The following is a 21,837-nucleotide window of genomic DNA, read 5'->3' as shown; positions in this document are numbered from 1 at the left end:
GGAAGTATTTACAGAAGCATTAAAGCTTTTCCCATGATGTTGAGCATGCTGTGATGCATGACAGCATCAGAAACAAGAAATTTGCTTCTCTTCTTTTCTTGGACTTTTGTAATTTTTCACAGGGAATACTTTCCAAACTCACTCGTATGCAGAATGTAAGTCGTCATCTAGAAGACAATACCTCTTTGTCAAAGTTATTGGTTTAAAACATATTTCAAATCATATAGAAGGTGGAGTTTAAAAATAATTATTATCTTGAATTATGCGAAACTACCAGGTGCTTCCTGTATGGTCCAAAATCCTTGCTCCCATATCCCTTGCAGAGCAACATATCTTCCAGGACTTTCCATACGTTGTCTGGTGTATGTCAAAGACCAAATAGTAAATAAAGTTTCCTTCACACAAGCAGATGGATGTTAATAATGGATTCTCATGATAGATACCTGTACTACAGTGGTTCCCAACGAGGGGATAATAACCCCCTGAGGAATAAAATGTAATAATTCTTAGAAGTAAAATGTAATAATTCTGAAGGCTAAAATCAAAAGGATGCTATTGTGTTTCAGTCCCAGAACTAAATTATTTTTAAAACCTTAGTATATTATCACTATTCCTTAAGATTGTACTGCTGATTACATAAGTTACCAATAATTACATTTTTCAAATACTAGCATCAACTCATGACAGTGTTGTGAGGGTTATAACTTGATCTTCCTCATGTAGTCCACCAACTACACACCAATTTGGTACCATGCATCTATAACAGTAAAATTGATCACATACATCAAAAAAGCTTAAATATATCATGAAATTGCATTCTCCAAATTGTAGTTGTTCCCACAACAGAACAGAAATTGCTTCATTATTTAATTCACTACAATAAACAAATTAATTCACAGCACAACAGTAACTGTGTAATGGCTACTACACTGCTGTACGCCTGACACTGTTGTTGTTGTTGTTGTTGTTGTGGTCTTCAGTCCTGAGACTGGTTTGATGCAGCTCTCCATGCTACTCTTATCCTGTGCAAGCTTCTTTATCTCCCAGTACCTACTGCAACCTACATCCTTCTGAATCTGCTTAGTGTATTCATCTCTTGGTCTCCCTCTACGATTTTTACCCTCCACACTGCCCTCCAATGCTAAATTTGTGATCCCTTGATGCCTCAAAACATGTCCTACCAACCGATCCCTTCTTCTAGTCAAGTTGTGCCACAAACTTCTCTTCCCCCCAATCCTATTCAACACCTCCTCATTAGTTATGTGATCTACCCATCTAATCTTCAGCATTCTTCTGTAGCACCACATTTCGAAAGCTTCTATTCTCTTCTTGTCCAAACTAGTTATCGTCCATGTTTCACTTCCATCTGACACTTAAGTCTATACTCGACGTTAACAAATTTCTCTTCTTCAGAAACGATTTCCTTGCCATTGCCAGTCTACATTTTATATCCTCTCTACTTCGACCATCATCAGTTATTTTACTCCCTAAATAGCAAAACTCCTTTATGACTTTAAGTGTCTCATTTCCTAATCTAATTCCCTCAGCATCACCCGATTTAATTTGACTACATTCCATTATCCTCGTTTTGCTTTTGTTGATGTTCATCTTATATCCTCCTTTCAAGACACTGTCCATTCCGTTCAACTGCTCTTCCAAGTCCTTTGCTGTCTCTGACAGAATTACAATGTCATCGGCAAACCTCAAAGTTTTTACTTCTTCTCCATGAATTTTAATACCTACTCCGAATTTTTCTTTTGCTTCCTTTACTGCTTGCTCAATATACAGATTGAATAACATCGGGGAGAGGCTACAACCCTGTCTCACTCCTTTCCCAACCACTGCTTCCCTTTCATGCGCCTCGACTCTCATAACTGCCATCTGGTTTCTGTACAAATTGTAAATAGACTTTCGCTCCCTGTATTTTACCCCTACCACCTTCAGAATTTGAAAGAGAGTATTCCAGTTAACATTGTCAAAAGCTTTCTGTAAGTCTACAAATGCTAGAAACGTAGGTTTGCCTTTTCTTAATCTTTCTTCTAAGATAAGTCGTAAGGTTAGTATTGCCTCACGTGTTCCAACATTTCTACGGAATCCAAACTGATTTTCCCCGAGGTCCGCTTCTACCAGTTTTTCCATTCGTCTGTAAAGAATTCGCGTTAGTATTTTGCAGCCGTGACTTATTAAACTGATAGTTCGGTAATTTTCACATCTGTCAACACCTGCTTTCTTTGGGATTGGAATTATTATATTCTTCTTGAAGTCTGAGGGTATTTCGCCTGTTTCATACATCTTGCTCACCAGATGGTAGAGTTTTGTCATGACTGGCTCTCCCAAGGCCATCAGTAGTTTCAATGGAATGTTGTCTACTCCCGGAGCCTTGTTTCGACTCAGGTCTTTCAGTGCTCTGTCAAACTCTTCACGCAGTATCTTATCCCCCATTTCGTCTTCATCTACATCCTCTTCCATTTCCCTAATATTGTCCTCAAGCACATCGCCCTTGTATAGACACTCTATATAATCCTTCCACCTTTCTGCCTTCCCTTCTTTGCTTAGAACTGGGTTTCCATCTGAGTTCTTGATATTCATACAAGTGGTTCTCTTCTCTCCAAAGGTCTCTTTATTTTTCCTGTAGGCAGTATCTATCTTACCCCTAGTGAGACAAGCCTCTACATCCTTACATTTGTCCTCTAGCCATCCCTGCTTAGCCATTTTGCACTTCCTGTCAATCTCATTTTTGAGACTTTTGTATTCCTTTTTGCCTGTTTCATTTACTGCATTTTTATATTTTCTCCTTTCATCAATGAAATTCAATATTTCTTCTGTTACCCAAGGATTTCTATTAGCCCTTGTCTTTTTACCTACATGATCGTCTGCTGCCTTCACTACTTCATCCCTCAAAGCTACCCATTCTTCTTCTACTGTATTTCTTTCCCCCATTCCTGTCAATTGTTCCCTTATGCTCTCCCTGAAACTCTCTACAACCTCTGGTTCTTTCAGTTTATCCAGGTCCCAACTCCTTAAATTCCCACCTTTTTGCAGTTTCTTCAGTTTCAATCTGCAGTTCACAACCAATAGATTGTGGTCAGAATCCACATCTGCCCCTGGAAATGTCTTACAATTTAAAACCTGGTTCCTAAATCTCTGTCTTACCATTATATAATCTATCTGATACCTTTTAGTATCTCCCGGATTCTTCCAGGTATACAACCTTCTTTTATGATTCTTGAACCAAGTGTTAGCTATGATTAAGTCATGCTCTGTGCAGAATTCTACAAGGCGGCTTCCTCTTTCATTTCTTCCCCCCAATCCATATTCTCCTACTATGTTTCCTTCTCTCCCTTTTCCTACTGACGAATTCTAGTCACCCATGACTATTAAATTTTCGTCTCCCTTCACTACCTGAATAATTTCTTTTATCTCGTCATACATTTCATCAATTTCATCATCATCTGCAGAGCTAGTTGGCATATAAACTTGTACTACTGTAGTAGGCATGGGCTTTGTGTCTATCTTGGCCACAATAATTCGTTCAATATGCTGTTTGTAGTAGCTAACCCGCACTGCTATTTTTTTATTCATTATTAAACCTACTCCTGCATTACCCCTATTTGATTTTGTATTTATAACCCTGTATTCACCTGACCAAAAGTCTTGTTCCTCCTACCGACGAACTTCACTAATTCCCACTATATCTAACTTTAACCTATCCATTTCCCTTTTTAAATTTTCTAACCTACCTGCCCGATTAAGGGATTTGACATTCCACGCTCCGATCCGTAGAACGCCAGTTTTCTTTCTCCTGATAACGACGTCCTCCTGAGTAGTCCCCGCCCAGAGATCCGAATGGGCGGAATATTTTACCCAAGAGGACGCCATCATCATTTAACAATACAGTAAAGCTGCATGTCCTCGGGAAAAATTACGGCCGTAGTTTCCCCTTGCTTTCAGCCGTTCGCAGTACCAGCACAGCAAGGCCATTTTGGTTAGTGTTACAAGGCCAGATCAGTCCATCATCCAGACTGTTGCCCCTGCAACTACTGAAAAGGCTGCTGCCCCTCTTCAGGAACCACATGTTTGTCTGGCCTCTCAACAGATACCCCTCCGTTGTGGTTGCACCTACGGTACGGCCATCTGTATCGCTGAGGCACGCAAGCCTCCCCACCAACGGCAAGGTCCATGGTTCATGGGGGGGCGTGACACTGTATTATTATTATTATTATTAGTAGTAGTAGTAGTAGTAGTAGTAGCAGTGATATGACACAAAGCATCTTCCAATTTCTTCCAGTTCAGAAGTAAGAAGCCCAGCAATGAAGCGATTTACAAACCATAGCTGTTATGTACAGGATGTTTCAAAATGAGTATATGGATTTTAAGGCTTTGTATCATTTATTACATTCAACTTACAATTATAAATAATACATCAAATAAAAGAGCAAATCAAATAGTTTCCTTACAAGTGTTCAATCTGAACACCATTTGTCACCCATCAAGTTGATAGACCAGTTCTTCTGAAGCCTTGATCAGCGTGTCTTAAGTAACTGTGTTGTGTGAAGTGTTGGCAGAAGAGCCAACACCGTTTTGCTAGAGGAGGCCGAAATGCACGCGTTTAATTACACGCAGACTGGCGTGAGGTCTGGAACAGGACAATGTCTTGAGAATTGCAAATAAAGTACGTAGATGATGTAATACTTAACTTTAATCCATAATTGGTGTACATCGCTCTTGACGATACAAAAGTATAATTTCAATATTAATTGAATACGGCGCCTTGCTAGGTCGTAGCAAATGGCGTAGCTGAAGGCTATGCTAATGAGAGCGTAATTTGTCAGTGAACCCTTGCTATGAACGTCAGCTGTACAACTGGGGCGAGTGCAAGGGCATCTCTCTAGACCTGCCGTGTGGCGGCGCTCGGTCTGCGATCACTGACAGTGGCGACACGTGGGTCCGACGTATACTAATGGACCGCGGCCGATTTAAAGGCTACCACCTAGCTAGTGTGGTGTCTGGCGGTGACACCACATTGTGTCTAAAGTCAAGATGATCAGCTGGTAGCGGAGGACTGTCACTTGATCCTTTATGAACCCACAAACGTAAAAATCACATGATGTCAAATTGCGTATGAACATGGAGGGCACACAAAACAAGCTCTCTCATCCGACTTCTTGAAGACGTCCAGTGTTCAAGCACAATCACTTACTGAGTTATGCCAGTGAGGCTGTGCACCATCTTGCTGCAAAACACAGTTCTGTGGTTCATCTTCTTCCCATTGAAGAAAGAGCCATAGTTCTAGCCCTTCAAGGTAAGAAACACCAGTTACAGTTGCTTCACTGAAAAATGAAGGCCAATAACTTCCATAGGAATATGGCACAAAGAAAAATTCTATTTTCTTTGCAACTGTGCCATCTCATAGGAATTCGCTGACCCTCCAGATGCACACATTATTTTCAGTCACATTTCCAGGTACGGGACATGTCGATTCAACACTGAAGACGACAGGACCATTCTCACGCAGCAACATTTCCTTTGCACAGTTGGCATATAAGCCGTAGTCTGTAGGCTTTAGAGCTTGGAATTGCTAATTCACGATTAGCCTTCCAAACTGGTTTATTGGTGCGACACATGAAACACAAAGCAAATAAAACTTTTTGAGTTGCTCTTTCATTTGATCTATTATTTACAATTATAAGTTGAATGTTATAAATGCTACAAAGCTTTAAGACCCGTATATTCCTGTATATCCTGTATAGTGCACACATTTTAATTTGGTTGCTTTGAATTATGGTGCAGGCGTGGGTGAACCAAGTGTTGCTAGGGTGCTGAGGAAGCATGTTTTGTAATGGGGTGCCTGCCCTCACTGTTGACAGCTTTCTTTTCTGTGAACTAGTTTTAGGTAACACTTGCAATGGTCTGAGAATTGTTTCATCCTTCTACAAAAAAATAAATAAATAAATAAAATAAAAATAAACCTTATCAGTTGTCGCACTGAGTCATTAGATCACATTTTAAGAATACACCAGCCAAAACTAAATATCATCTACCTTTCAATATTTTGAAAATGAAATTTTTCAAAAAAATTATTTTTCTTTATAAAGTTTGATTAGGTGGGGATGACAGTAGAGGAAAGGTTCGGGGTACTAGCTAATATCTGACTGCCCTCAGGGATAATTGTCTCAGAAAGGCTGGGAACCAGTCCTCTACCATATGCTGTCTTCAGTTGCAAGCCACTCATTAGACAATAATGCATGTTTATCTAAAAATATCAAGTTTGGTATAAAACAGTAACAAGCCAAGAGATACAGTGTTATGGGTATGGCCCTGTAATCAAACAACAATTATGTTAATAGTAGATAAAACTGATACAACTTGTGATCAGTGTTATACCTTAGAGCTAATCATCATCGCAGAGCAGCACAGTTTCAGTTGACAAACTATGACATAGATTGTTCTGATGTTCAGTTTAACTACAATTGTAGGTGGTATAATCAGCGAGGAGGATTAGCACGAGCATCTGGTTGCACTTTAGGACATCAGGGAAGAAAATAACTGCATGTGCAGAACTATATATAGCAGAACGCTCAACCCCAGTGTCACCAACTTGTAAGATCTGTTCAAGAGAGTGTTGAAACTTTTTCTCCGCCCAAGGCATGCATGTGCTGTAGCATCATGGCACAGGTGGTGGCACTGTATCTGCCTGGAACTCTGTCTGCCACACACCAGCAACTGTTGACATTGTTGATAGTTAATTTAATTTTCAAGTTTTTTATGTGGAAGATATGAGTTATGGCAATATCGTGATTTTTGGAAGCAAGGCTGTAACAAGAAATTTCACTTAAAATGGGGAAAATGTTTTCGGAAACCTTTAAACTTTTGATTAGGCAAATGATACTTTACCCCAATTGCAGTGTTACCAGTGGTTCTCTCATTTCAGAAGTGCTCGGTAATCAATTGAAGATGACACTTGATGGTGCCATGAAATTTTAAGCAAGAAACTTGAACAGACATTGAGTTGTAGTGTTGTTTGTTCATTGTTTGATATTGATTGAAGAGAGTAAGTAACATGAAGTGAAAATTTGCAAGGAACTGCTTGAATAAGCTGACAATGACAAAACTTCCGGGCAATGGACCATAGGATCACCATGGTGCTGCTTCTTTTCTTTTCCCCTCTCCCGTATTTGCTTTTTAATGTGTTTGGAATGTAGAATTTCAAATTTTTCATGATTACAAGCCATATTACTCCAAAAACTTCAAAGTCATCTACTTTTAGAAATGCGTCATACTGCTTTAGGAAGTTGATGTCTGAACACAGACCTTCAAATCATATGAGTACGAAAAAAACCAAAGGAAACCAGTTTGTAAAATCCCATTATAAAATATGCCAGTACTGTGGCTGAATACATCGTGGGTATTCTGAGGGAAGCTTGAAATCACTTTGCATTCCTAACCCTATCGTGTTGCGTAAATCACATGATGAAAGAGAGCCTTCAGGGACATGGAGTGTTGTGACCTTTCAGCGCTTTTTCAGGGTCATATTAAAAATATTAAAAATCGATCCATGGCACACCCACAATTTTCAGTTGTAATTACAAAATGATGTTCAGTTACACATAGCACATCTGTAGAAACACCTTTAGATGTTTCAGTTGCCTTTGGTGGTACAAAAAGCTCACCTTTCTTATGTAACAAGCTTCTTATCGAAATTTCTCCATGAAAAATTTCAGGTGTGTTATGACTATGACTTTTTGAGCTGTACAGGTTGCCATTTATTGTTTCTGTATTGATTGTTGCAACTATTTCTGTATTGATTTGGCACTTCAGTCTTTCGGAAAAATCTATCATAAATAAATATTGAAAATCACATGGCTTGGGCAGACAGTGCGCCTGGAAATCAGTTATGCAAGTAACTCTTTACCAAAAACATTGAAATGTAGACCACACAAGATTTGTAGTGAGCATGTTGGAGGCAGTTCATGTGTCGCAGTGTAACCTATCAATCTGGTTCATATGCCTCTTAAATCTTGTAGAATTTCTTCTTTACCGTTCTTCTTCTTCTTCTACTTCTTCTTCTCATTAATGATGATTAGGAATGTTGAACAGTTGCAAAATGATTGTACACAATCAATTTGAGATTAACTTTCATTTCGTTCATGTTTCTTATTCATAAATACTTTAAATGACCAAATTACCAGTGTGTTAGTAATGAATACTTTAATTTAATGTCACAGGTCAGTAAGCTGCCTATATAAGCTATTATGAGCCTAGTGAATATTAATGTGTGGCACCGTGATTAAACATATTATTTTAGATAGAATTGCATGTATGAGCATTGGAACTTTAATAGTGGAAACTATTTACATACAACTTATACAATATAGATGCATGTTCCAAAGCTTTCTGTCCTTCAAAGTAGTCACCGACAGTGTGTATAACCCATTGCGAGCTAAGTGAAAGTTGTAGAATGCCCTTAGCAGTGCCAATTGTGTTGATAATTTGACTGGATTGGTCTGTTACCCAATGAATCTCTCTAACAATTCTGAAGCAGATGCCGTGAAGTGCTTTCTTCAGTATAGAACTCAAGTTGAAGTGACAAGGGGTTAAGTCCAGGGATTTTGGTTGGTAGTACAGCACTTCTGGCCCCATAGATTGAATAAATCAGTCACACCTTGCACCATATGTGCCCAAGCATTGTCTGCAAAATGATGGGTGGCTCCTGCAGAAAGAGTTGGCACTTCTTTCTCTAAGCTGTTCATTTTTGGAACACAGCCTGTGAAAAGCTTAAAGAAAAAAGCAATGATACTATCGGCAGCACAAACTTGTCATTTTGCAGGTCAGTGGTCAGTCACATGTAGTGCAGGTTGTGTCTGATTTATATAAATGGTAAGGCTAGAAAGTGCTGTACCACCTGCCACACTACTGAAACTGAAGCCCTTGTTACTTCAACTTGATTCTGAAATTGAAGGAAACACTTCATGGCATTCATATCAAAACTGTTACAGAAATTTGTTGAGCAATAGACCACTCTACTCAAACTATCAACATAACTGTCACTGCTAGGGGTACCTTACGACTTCCACATTGATGGCAATGGGTTATACACATTGTTGGTGACTACTTCGAAGGACGTTAAGACTTTGTGACACATATCTATACTGTACAAGTTGCAGATAAATAGTTGCCACTATTAAAGTACCAACTGCCTTATTTACTATTGGACACAAAACTGACAGACACAGAACATTACATCATAGTGTCTGACTTGCATAAAGTATTGTGTAATGATTACATGAACGTAGATCATGCACTCGTTGATGATTAGTTACAGACTCTCTGAGGCTTTGTGCATGACACATATTTGTTCAAGTGTGTATTAACCCTTTCAGACCTGATTTTTTTCTGGAGGTAGGTAAATTTTTCTTTATGTGGTAATGCTCTTAGGTGATTTTTTAAAATAATTTTAGATGCAAAATTTATACGAATATATTCTCATTTTAAAAATAAGCTTTGTACTCTTGTCTGCACTTTAAGCACTAAAATAACTAATTATGAAATATTGTCAATTGTAGTAAATAAAATGATCATTTAATGGTCACCATGCAAAATAATAACAATAATATTCAATTGTACAGTGGAATATAGGGAACCAATGACATCAGTGTGTTCTAATTAAATTTTCAGGCAAAGGGAAATATTTGCGTAAAAGGGGAGAGAGGAGGGGGGGGGGGGGTGTCATCATTCTTAAAACAAACAAACCATATGCAGGCATCATAAAATATTAAGGTTTCACATAATAAAATAATTCCATCCAATATACTATTATCATCAGCAATCAGTAAACTATACTGTAAATAATAAAGTTCAGTAAGATACAGCATGAATAAGAAACTAGTTACTTTATGCATATGCACAACTAATGAGCAGAGACCAGAAAATTAATAATAATAATAATGGTATCATGTGTGGTATAATAAGATGAAGTCTAATTGCACCTTTCTCTGTTACAAAACCCATGCGTGATCATCGCATTCTGAATCTCTGCATTCACACATTCAACAGAACACTTGGCCAAGTCTTATCCTGTAACACAAAGAGTAATGCAGTTGTCAAAATAGTGTGAGATGCATTTGCACCATTGCAACTAATGTTATCCTCAGTTACTTAGTTGAAGTTACAGTCTAAATCTCTACCAGCTCCTCTAATAATCACTACATGATCTTTAATAAGATCTTTCCCAGAGAGCCATAATCAAAATGAAAAGACAAGATAACTGCTTTAATTATTCTGTCATAAAATAATACATTGTTGGAATCAAGATTTAATATATTTCCAAATCTGATTACTACCTAGGCAAAAATGATAAAATAGGTATTGACAACAAAAATTTAATTTAAACATACTGTAGCATACAGGCAAGTGGTTCCTCACATTATGCATATAAATTAGTTGTTTTATGGTAATAGAAATTCTATTAAAATAGAATGCGCATTTTGAGGGTAGACCTTGCTAACACTGGTTTGAAGACAATCCAGAGTTTCATTTTTGGCAGATCTTAAATTTCCATCAGTTTAACCCACATATTTCATTTATCTGTTTATTGATTGCAGCGGTCCTTCAAGAAAGAACTGTTTGAAGATGCAGCAGCACGAATGGAAAGACGTTCCATTAAAACACCAACTGAGATTGAACAATTCAGAAACTTAGCTGACAAAGCACATGACATTTCAGTACAGAATTTGAAGAAAGAAGTTGATTACAGTGATGCACCTGATGAATTTCGGGGTAATTTTAATTTCATTAAACTAGCAAAACAAATAAGCGTGTAAATAAAATAACTCTCGACACAGAGATATAAAATGTAGCAGTAATACTCAGTATTTTGAGTAAAAGGAGAGAGCAGCACAGTGCACATATTTCTTTAGTCTCTGAAGAAAGTAGAAAGTGTGCAGAAAAGTTAAAGATTCATCCTTCTGACCATAGACATTAACCAAATTCTGATACAGGAATTGATGTAAAATATGGCTACTTCATCTATCTTCTGTAGCTTTTGATTTATTTGCAAAGTTTCATACATTTATTTATTTAATAGAGTTATATGCTAGTAAATAAGCTTTTGATTTATTTTTGCAAAGATTCATATATTTATTTGTTTAATAGAGTTATATGCTACTAAATCAGTATCAGTGGATCACACTCTGTATTACACAATGCAGTGACTGTGGCTTATCAGGAAGTTGATAATATAATGAATTTGGTTGTTCATCTCTAATCAGAATTTTATTGTTTATTAACATAGTCACGGATTATTATAATTTAAACTTTGTATGTTAGTTTTTGTCGTACTCAAATAAGATATTCTACCTACACGCCTGACCAAAAATGAATTTCCATGAACATAAAAGCTTTTGAAATGAAGTACACTTAAAAACTTTGCAGTACATATATGTCATAGATGAACATTAGTTGTCACACCCAAATTTATAGCACCAGTGCACACACTTCATTTCTAATAAGAGAGAAGAGTTGTTATGCCGTGTGTAATGTTGCAGTCTTTTGATAGGTAGCCTTAAGTGTAGTATAAACTTCCTGTCATCAACAGGTTATGTACATCAGATTTTGTTGTTTCTCTTTCTCTTGATCTCCTACTTTGTATTGCTTCATCATCTTTGAACTAAATGCCTGAAATGTTATTGAAGATGAACTTTTTTGAACTGAACATGTAGGAAATCTATTGTGGTCTACTTTTCTAACCTACCGTTCGTTTACATAAGTAATTTCACTTGTGTAGATAGTTACTGTACAAAGCCTTTTAATGCATTTACCATTTAATGTTTGAGAGCTGTATGTGGCTCATCGTATGCTTCAGATCCATTGATGGATACATTGATGGAAGATCCCGTACTGCTTCCATCAGGGAAAGTTATGGATCGTGCTGTTATAGTGCGTCACCTTCTCAATTCATCTACAGATCCTTTCAGTCGGCAACCACTCTCAGAGGACATGTTGGAACCAGGTAAGTTACGTCATCTTTGCCACTAGGAACTGATTATTGATGTGTGTTTCCTCTCTTTATATTCTTTTTCCTCTTGATAGAGATGAATACACTAAGCAGATTCAGGAGGATGTAGGATGCAGTAAGTACTGGGAGATGAAGAAGCTTGCACAGGATAGGGTAGCATGGAGAGCTGCATCAAACCAGTCTCAGGATGAAGACCACAACAACAACATGAACTAAAATGAGAAATAGAAAGAATGGTATTGCAAATTTAGTAACATTTGAGTATCAGATTATTATCATAACTTACATCAAAAAAAGAGAAATGTTCCCAAAGTTAAACTTCAGTCAAATAATGATATAAAACAAAACTTCCGTTTATCTGTTGGCAGGGGACATAATTATAAAAAGACATAAATTACAACTTTTGTAATTTTTGTATGCCTCGGTCAAAAGAGAGACAAAGGATGAAGGAACTGGGACTTAAAACAAGCGATAAAAGTTACCCTGGACTGTCAGCCAAGGAAACCCAAAAAGGCAGCATGAAAGAGAAATCAGAAAGGGAATTTTAACAAGGTTTTGAGCTGAAATCTCAGACTGTTAACCAACTATAATGGCAAAAAACAAAGAAGAATGTAGAAGCAAATAGAGTGGGACCAGTTTACTTGTGCACACGTTCTTTCGCTGCTGAACTATCCTTTTCAATGTCTGACTGAGACTATAAAAAATACGTCCTTCCTCCCCACTTTAATACATTCTTTTATTTTGTGTGTGAAGGTAAATGGAGTGATTTCATAATGTGCACTCTGTTTCCTTGCTTTATTAAATATTTAAAATTCACTGAAAGATAAGATATCATAAAAACCAGAATAATTATTTTAATTTAACATTTTACTAAGCAATTCTGCCATATATTACTTAACAGTTGAATAATCTTCCTCATCCCCTACACCCAACACTGAGTCCTGCTCTTTCACCAAAGTGAAATTCAAAGATCTTATTAAAATCTGTGTAATTCAAAACTCAGCCACAGGCACCTAATATTTGATACACGTGAACCACTTCTAACAAATCATGCAGGGAAAGGCAGTGGTTAAAGCATTGAGTTCACATTCACTACACAGTAGTAGTGTACACCTAACGTCCAATTGACATTAACTGTCTCCAACAAATGATGCGGGGAATGTTACTGGTTAATGTGTTGGATTCATATTCAGTTCACAGTAGTGAACTAGCTATCCAACTCTTGTTTCCTTGAACCACATATGAAAAATGCCAGAATGTTTATTTCTAAAAGGTCACAACCTATTTCCTTCCACATCGCTTCCCTACCCAAAGTTTCGCACCATCTCTAATGTCATTGTGAATGGGGCGTTCAAGTATAATTTTAATTTCTTTCTACCACTTCTGAATAGAACCAACAATGCTGTGACCAATATTTGCTTCTTTTAGGCTGTTATGTATCATCTGGAAAACAGCAGTCAGCCAGTTATAGTTTGGAAGTGCATAATTTGTGTAACAAGAATGTAATCATAATGGAATCTACTCTCATCTGTTCTTGGCTGTCAGTTACAACCTTTCTATGCTGTGTGACAGGAAAGTTCCATTCTCAAAAATTAAGAATAGTAATTGCCAAAAATTGAGACATTTGACAGTTCAAAATCTTAAACCCCAGAAAACACTTTTAATGAATCTACATCTACATCTACATCCATACTCCGCAAGCCACCTGATGGTGTGTGGCGGAGGGTACCGTGAGTATGTCTATCAGTTCTCCCTTCTATTCCAGTCTCGTATTGTTCGTGGAAAGAAAGATTGTCAGTATGCCTCTGTGTGGGCTCTAATCTCTCTGATTTTATCCCCATGGTCTCTTCGCGAGATATACGTAGGAGGGAGCAATATACTGCTTGACTCCTCCATGAAGGTATGTTCTCGAAACTTCAACAAAAGCCCGTACCGAGCTACTGAGCATCTCTCCTGCAGAGTCTTCCACTGGAGTTTATCTATCATCTTTCACGATTACTAAATGATCCTGTAACGAAGCGTGCTGTTCTCCGTTGGGTCTTCTCTATCTCTTCTAACAACCCTATCTGGTACGGATCCCACGCTGGTGAGCAGTATTCAAACAGTGGGCGAACAAGTGTACTGTAACATACTTCCTTTGCTTTCAGATTGCATTTCATTAGGATTCTTCCAATGAGTCTGTCTGGCATCTGCTGCCTCAGAGTCCCTAAAAGAACGTGAGAATCACGTTGGGGGGGTTGGGTAACCGGAGGCTACCGGGAGCTGTGAGCCGAAGCTCTTTCGCGGCAGTCCGCGACTGGTTGCGCGGCTTTGCGACGAAGGGGAGCGAGCTCAACCCTTCGGCACTCAGCCGGTTGCCGCTGGGCGGAACTTTATATGATCATTCCATTTTAAATCACTCCTAATGCGTACTCCCATATAATTTATGGAATTAACTGCTTCCAGTTGCTTACCTGCTATATTGTAGCTAAATAAGGCATCTTTCTTTCTGTGTATTCGCAGCACATTACACTTGTCTACATTGAGATTCAATTGCCATTCCCTGCACCATGCGTCAATTCACTGCAGATCCTCCTGCATTTCAGTACAATTTTCCATTGTTACAACCTCTCGATATACCACGGCATCATCCGCAAAAAGCCGCAGTGAACTGCCGATGTTATCCACAAGGTCATTTATGTATATTGTGAATAGCAACAGTCCTACGACACTTCCCTGCGGCAGACCTGAAATCACTCTTTCTTCTTCTTCTTCTTCTCCCCCCCCCCCCTCCCACACACACACACACTTATAATATTTTGTTTTCATTATCTCTCATTTGAAGGAACAGTAAGGCCACATGGCCTGAATATCACTTAAAACTTTTACAGATCGACTGCAGTAATATGCTACTGCTTTATCAAGTCAGGCCATGTAATTATTAGACCCTTACGTATCCTTACTCTTGGAAGCGTGAGCAGTACTTGGTTTTAATTTAAATTCCTCAAACTCAAGAAAACTATATTTTTCTTTGGTAATATAGTGTGTGAAACAACATGCATTAAAATTAGTTTTGATTTGCTTGAGCATAAAGGATGTTCTTTCCACTTGTCTGTAGGTGATATAAAATTTGTGGCAACATTTAACAATTAACTAGTCTCACATTTCAGAAAATCATTTACAACTGTGAACATTCTTCTGATGTTGATCTCTCTATGGATGTACTGTACTGTTACAGTGTGGTTACTGAGCAGGGTGGTGTAGTGGTTAGACACTAGACTCGCATTTGGGAGGACGACGGTTCAATCCCGCATCCGGCCATCCTGATTTAGGTTTTCCGTGATTTCCCTAAATCACTCCAGGCAAATGCCGGGATGGTTCCTCTGAAAGGGCACGGCCGCCTTCCTTCCCAATCCTTCCCTAATCCGATGGGACCGATGACCACGCTGTCTGGTCTCCTTCCCCAAACCAACCAACCAGTGTGGTTACAAACTACTACAAAATTAATCTCTCTCTCTCTCTCTCTCTCTCTCTCTCTCTGTGTGTGTGTGTGTGTGTGTGTGTGTGTGTGTGAGAGAGAGAGAGAGAGAGAGAGAGAGAGAGAGAGAGAGAGAGAGTGTACTCATCAGTCACAAACTAAGCACAATTTTTCATTTAAGAGGGGTAATCATAAAGTTTTAATTGTTGCCTCAAAAAAATCAAGTTATAAAATTAAATTCTTAGTTTTTGCAGATACATGTCTGCAGTCAAGCTACATATTGAAATCTCCTTTCCTTAGTGCCATAGCACACCACCACAGACTCCAAAATAAATACTTGCAGCTCATTGATAAAGTGGAGTATTGTGCAATAATTCATATTCTGCATTTGAAGAGCAACAACACTGTAGCAGTCAATGCTGAGTTGGTGCACAAGTACAAGTATGAATGATAATGAAACAAGTGACACACAATTTTCTATGAAGAACTGGAAATCTCAATAGGAGGCACTCGAGCTGGTTTCACAACCATGATGATGGAGGAAAAAGCCAAAATTAGTCGTGGATCAGTTTTCATTACGTAGCACGACATTATGAACACTCCAAATGTCAGCACTACCCATCAGTGTCAGTGACTGCTCACATGCTTTCAAAAAGTCTGCCAAATGGAGATAGTAGTGGAAATGTTGCAGCTGTGTCAGGCTTCTTTGGTCATTTAATACTAAGGGTGAATGCTGGGTATATTGGTGACACTGAGACAAAGTAGCAAAGCAAGCATTGGAAACATGTGGCTTCACCATTGCTGAAACTTCATGGCAAGCTGTCTGACATAGTTACACATGCTGTTTCATTGGGTTATCAAATTTTGCCCCCTGCCCATCTCTCCCCCATTCTTGTGCAATGGCAACCAGTCCTCCTCTTTTCTTCAGGTGAAGAACAACATGCATATTAGGGATTTCAAGAATGATGTTGAAGTGGGTTTTGAGGTGAAACATTCCCCAGACAGCAAAAATGCCAAATTCCACCACCAAAGTCTCTACCAAGTTATCCACCATTAAGAAAAATGTTTTGCATCGAAGAGTGAATATCTAAAGGAGGACTAATACCATCTCCAAGTGGATTTCTTTCTAGTTGACAATTAAAACTTTATGACTACCATTATTACATCTATAAATAATGGCCTGAGTTCCCACATGTTAACATCCACCATTCCAGTACAAGTAAATACCTTGTTGGTTAATTTGTGCTGGGCCCATAACCTTCATGTAATTATTAAACATGGTTATTTCCATTTATGGATGTCGGAAATTATTTTATAAGATGATATCTACCTGCCTGCAGGTGGAAAATACTCAAAACTACAGTCATAACAAATAAAAAAATTACATTTTCCACGAGGGTTTCGACTACCTCTCATGGTGCCCTGAAATGATAAATGTCCTACCACTATCCTTCCCACTCCTCCCACAGTAGTATTCTGCCACCCACCAAACCTACATAATATCCTCGTCCATCCCTAACAACCCCTAGGGCTACATGTGAAACCAGTCACATGATCTACAAACTAAGCTGCAACCACTATTCTGCATTCTATTTAGGCATGATAACCAACAAGCTGTTTGTCCACATGAATGGCCACTGACAAACTTTGGCCAAGAAACAGTTGAACTACCCCATTGCTGAGCATGCCATCCAACATTGGATCCTTCCCACCAACACCAGCTTTTATGAATTGCACAGGTGGGAACTCTCCCTGAAATGTATCCCATGTTCCCATAACCCTCCTGCCCGCAACCTTCATTAGTCATTGTCCTTACCCATCTAGCCCCCTTTCCGTTCTCATTCCAGCAGTACACAGCCCTCTATTCCACCAATTACTTCTCCCTTTTTCCTCTACCCCCCCCCCTCAATCATCCCCTCCTCCTGCCCCTCACCGCCCGCCGTCTAACCTCCCAACTGCACCTTTCTGCCCAGCCTCTCTCCACCTAATCCCCCTATGCTCCTACAAGCAGCATGTTAGCATCCCCCACTCCTACACTGCTATCGCTCCCCCTCCCCTTCCCACCACAGCTTGATCCTTAGCCCCACACCACCCGGATTGCTTCTCCGATCACGCACTGCTCCTCACAGTCTGGCCTCGGCAGCCGGAGACTGGTCGCGTGCGTGCGTGCGTGTGCGCGCGCGTGTGTGTGTGTGTGTGTGTGTGTGTGTGTGTGTGTGTGTCTTTTGCCTAATCCTGACAAAGGCCTTTTTGGCCGAAAGCTTACTTGCTTGATAGTCTTTTTGTTGTGCACACCTGCAACTCAGTGTCTCTGCTATGTAGTGAGTAGCTATCTATCCTTTCGTAAAACTGTCAGAATCTTGTCTCAGTTTTGTTCAGCTGCAGAGTACAATGTTACTTCACTAAGTGAAAAGGAAAGAGCAGCAAAACATTTTAAAAAGTTTGTGTTGCAGGTTAGGAAATGGGAGCATGTCTTGTCACACCACCACCCCTCACCTGTCAGTACATTGTCATGATTGACTACTTGAAAAGGTGTGCTCTTATTACACAATGTTAATTAACTACTTACATACGGAGTTTGAAGCAGAGGGCGCAATATTAGCATGTAAGAAGTCTCTTGGCCATGGAAATGCATCTTGTTACACATTAGTTTTGATCCAAAACTGTGTGAACTGTGCTTTGAAATAGATCTGTGCTCCATTTTCTACTATTCATACTACTATGGCACCCTGAAAAATAATGCCTCTCAATTTTGATCTGAAAACTCGTACAGCTTTTTGAATGAAACAAACGTTATTAACATTCTACATCTTTATTCTTCATGTCTGCATATTTATTTTGCGACGTAGTCACCCTGGCAACAACGCATTTCTCTCAAGTAAAGAAACCAGTTCATGTTGACCATAACTGTAGAATGTTTGACCTTGTTGGCGGAGCCACACCTCATCTCCATTTGCGCCGCTTTATTACTATCAAACTGAAGTCCTCCTAGGCTGTTATTAAGATGGAGCAGCCACTCCAAAAGGCATTTTAGAGCTGCTGCCAGCATATGTTTAGGCCGCTCCTAACATGGAGAACAGACGCCATTTGTAGCCGACCCTCTGGAGTACAGACGCTACGGGAAGTAAGATACGAAGACAGGTCTTCTGCTTTTCCACCATTGGGACTTGTAAAATCTTCCTCCACTTCCCAATTGTTGTCTGTCTTCACCTGTTACCCTGGTGAGGGGCCCTTACAGAGTACTACCATCTGGAGCCAAATGGACCAAGATGTTTTAACGAGGTTGTTACTCCTCCCCCTCCTCCTGCCTCGCCACTTGCAAGGTGAGACCCTGGGCTTGGGACTGGCACTGGCGGAGTTTGAAATAGTACTTCAAAACCAGCCTCGGAAAAGGTTAGGGCATTCCCTGCAAGCAATGCGCATTTGGGGTACTGGGGGAACTGTGAGAAATGGGTGACTAGGCACCAATACAATGAAGGTGCGTATCATTAATGTGATGACCCTTACTGGGAAGGTGGAAGAGTTGATAGACTTCATGGAAAAGGAGAACATAGAACTGATGGGACTTAGTGAAGTTAGATGGAAGGGAAGAGGAAGGAGGAATATGAGGAAAGGCTACGCACACTACTGGAGTGGTGCACAACAAGCCAAAAATGGAGTAGGTATCACAGTAAAATCAAACCTAGAGGAATATGTGTGGAAGCAGTAGAATACACAGGTGATAGGGTGATGAGGATTCGGCTGAGGACAAGGAATGTAGTGAAGGACTTCATCCAAGTACATGCACCACAAACAGGAAATAAAGAAAACACAGAGGATTTTCTAGAGCTGTTAGAGAATACAATTACAGATGTGGAAGCAATAGTAATGGGTGACCTAAATGCACAGGTAGGCAAAGAAAGACTAGAGAAGGAGGAGATAATTGGCCCATATGGATATGGGAGGGAAAATGAGGAAGGAGAGAAACTGGTTGATTTCTGTGAAAGAAACGGTCTGATTGTGGGCAATACGTGGTTCCGTAAAAAAAATAGCCAAAAGATAACAAGATATGGATGGGGTGATAGACGGACGAAGACGGTCATTGACCACTTTCTGCTGGAAAAGAAAAATCGGAGACAGCTGACGGATGTAACTGCACTCCTGGGAGAGGCTTTTGATGGAGACCACCGAGAGGTGCTGGTAAAGATGAGATTTGATGAATTGAAAGACGTAAAGAAAGAAAGGGAAAGGCAAATAAAAGCGTGGAAACAAAAGGATGGCTTGGTACAAGAAAAGTTTAAGGAGTTACTTAAACGTAAAATCCCTAACACCGTGTATGGCAATGTGGAAGAGGGATGGGGTAAGTTCAAAGAAGTGTTTGTAAGCTCTGCTGAGAAGACCTGTGGCAGTGTGTCCGGAAGGGTAAAGGAAAAGGAGACACCATGGTGGAATGAGAGGGTGAAGGAGGCAGTAAAAGAAAAGAAGAAAGCCTGGCATGAATGGAACAGAGACGGAACAGCTGAAAGTAAAAGGAAATACCAGGATAGTAAAAATAAGTGTAAGAAAATGGTAGTAGAAGAAAAGAGGAAAAGCTCAGAGAAATTCACCCGAGAGTTGGAAAGAGATGTTACTAGTGGTAAGAGGATGATAGATGGAATTACAAAGAGTATGAGGAAGAAAAAAACATACACAAAGCTAGTGAAAGGGGAAAGCAGAGAGCTATTAATGCAACCAGAGGAGTTAAGGAAAAGATGGAAAGAGTGCTTTGATAAATTACTAAATGTGAAGAACGGCAGTGGAAAGGGAATAGAAGTACGGCAGGGGTCTGGAAGAAAAAGGCAGCTGGACCAGTTGGGCTACAGTGGCTATACAGACTAATAAGATGCATTTGGACCCAAAAATGTGTACCTGAAGAACGGGGAAAGGGAATAATAATCCCAGTTTTCAAGAAGGGTGACAGGAAAGTATGTGACAACTATCAAGGGATTACACTTATATCCCAAGTAGCAAAAATAATGGGGAGGATACTGGAAAGAAGAGTGAGACAGAAAGTGGAATGGCAGTTAGAAGAGGAGCACTATGGCTTTCGTCATGGTAGATCAACAGTGGACCTAATCTTTAGTATGAGACAGTTGATGGAAAGACATTGGGAGTATGGGAAAGATCTGGTGATGACATTTCTCGACCTAGTGAAAGTATATGACAGTGTTCCCAGGAAAAAGGTATGGGCCACCTTACTTGAAGTCATCCAGGCAATGTATGAAAAAAGCTCTAGTTGTGTGCAGACACCAGTTGGAAGATCTGAATGGTTTAAGAATGTTATGGGACTAAGACAAGGAAGTGTGACGTCACCACTACTATTTATAATGGTGACAGATGAAATAGTCAAAGAGACGATAGAAGCCCATAGAGGAAGGGGGATGAAGCTGTTACTGTTTGCTGATGATATTGTAGTGTGGGGAACAAGCAGTAAGCCCCCCAGAGGGGCTCATGGTGCTTTTGTGAGTATGTGCATGGCAAGCACAGGGCCTTGAGCTATTCCAGTGTTCCTTCTTTCCCAGGTTGCATTTCCTTTGCCTTCCTCTCCTTTCCTGTCCTTGCTCTTTCCCCTTCACCCTCTCCTCTCCCTCTCTTGATGTCCTCCTTTATGTTGGCCCCGCTATCCTCCTGGTTATGTTAGCTTTGCGATTTGGTTTTGTTGAGTCATTACCTCATCCTTTCGGCATTCTCTGGTCCCCCTCTGGGGTTTGTCCTCCATTACTAAATTTCTGATCTGTAGTGTGAGCCATTTGGGGAAGAGCACCTTACCTATGTTAGCTTTGCGATTTGGTTTTGTTGAGTCATTACCTCATCCTTTCGGCATTCTCTGGTCCCCCTCTGGTGTTTGTCCTCCATTACTAAATTTCTGATCCGTAGTGTGAGCCATTTGGGGAAGAGCACCTTACCTAGTGTCTCCGGCGTGTGCCCTCCTAGTTCCTTCCATCTTTTCCTCACGTTGTTGTCTGATGCTAGGGTACATTGCCAGCCCGTGTAGTGGGGTCGCTATGTACCCTTTTGGTTGAGCCCCCTGGAAACACAGGGATCCCACTTCTGATACCTGAGCTATGATCTCTTCATGTAAGCCTAGGAGTGGTTGTCATCCTGGAACATCGGAACTTCCGGCAATGGCCACCATGCCAGGTTTAATTAGTTCTAAGTTCTAGGGGATTGATGACCTCAGAAGTTAAGTCCCATAGTGCTCAGAGCCATTTGAACCATTGTTTGCATCAGCTGCCCAGTCTGCGGCCCTTTGTGCCTGTGACAATCTTGGCACAATTCCTGTGTCCATTACCCCCCACTAGCCTTTGAATATCGTTCAAGGTGTAATTTTTCACACAGACCTCATCCT

The 21,837-nt window shown here is 39.9% G+C and overlaps 1 protein-coding gene across 1 annotated transcript in view; it reads left to right on the top strand.

Moving 5' to 3' along the window:
• Window positions 1-21,837, top strand: part of LOC126237011 (ubiquitin conjugation factor E4 B) — a 313,737-nt gene that overhangs the window by 276,519 nt on the left and 15,381 nt on the right. The window contains exons 20-21 of the mRNA XM_049946739.1: window positions 10,602-10,776; window positions 11,861-12,007. Of these exons, the coding sequence (XP_049802696.1) occupies window positions 10,602-10,776; window positions 11,861-12,007 (322 nt within the window). The remainder of the gene's footprint in view (window positions 1-10,601; window positions 10,777-11,860; window positions 12,008-21,837) is intronic.

The sequence above is a fragment of the Schistocerca nitens genome, chromosome 2 (genome assembly GCF_023898315.1).
Source record: "Schistocerca nitens isolate TAMUIC-IGC-003100 chromosome 2, iqSchNite1.1, whole genome shotgun sequence".
In the NCBI taxonomy this organism is placed as follows: Eukaryota; Metazoa; Arthropoda; class Insecta; order Orthoptera; family Acrididae; genus Schistocerca; species Schistocerca nitens.
The sequence above is the reverse complement of the archived record's forward strand: the minus strand, read 5'-3'. Positions and strand labels throughout refer to the sequence as shown.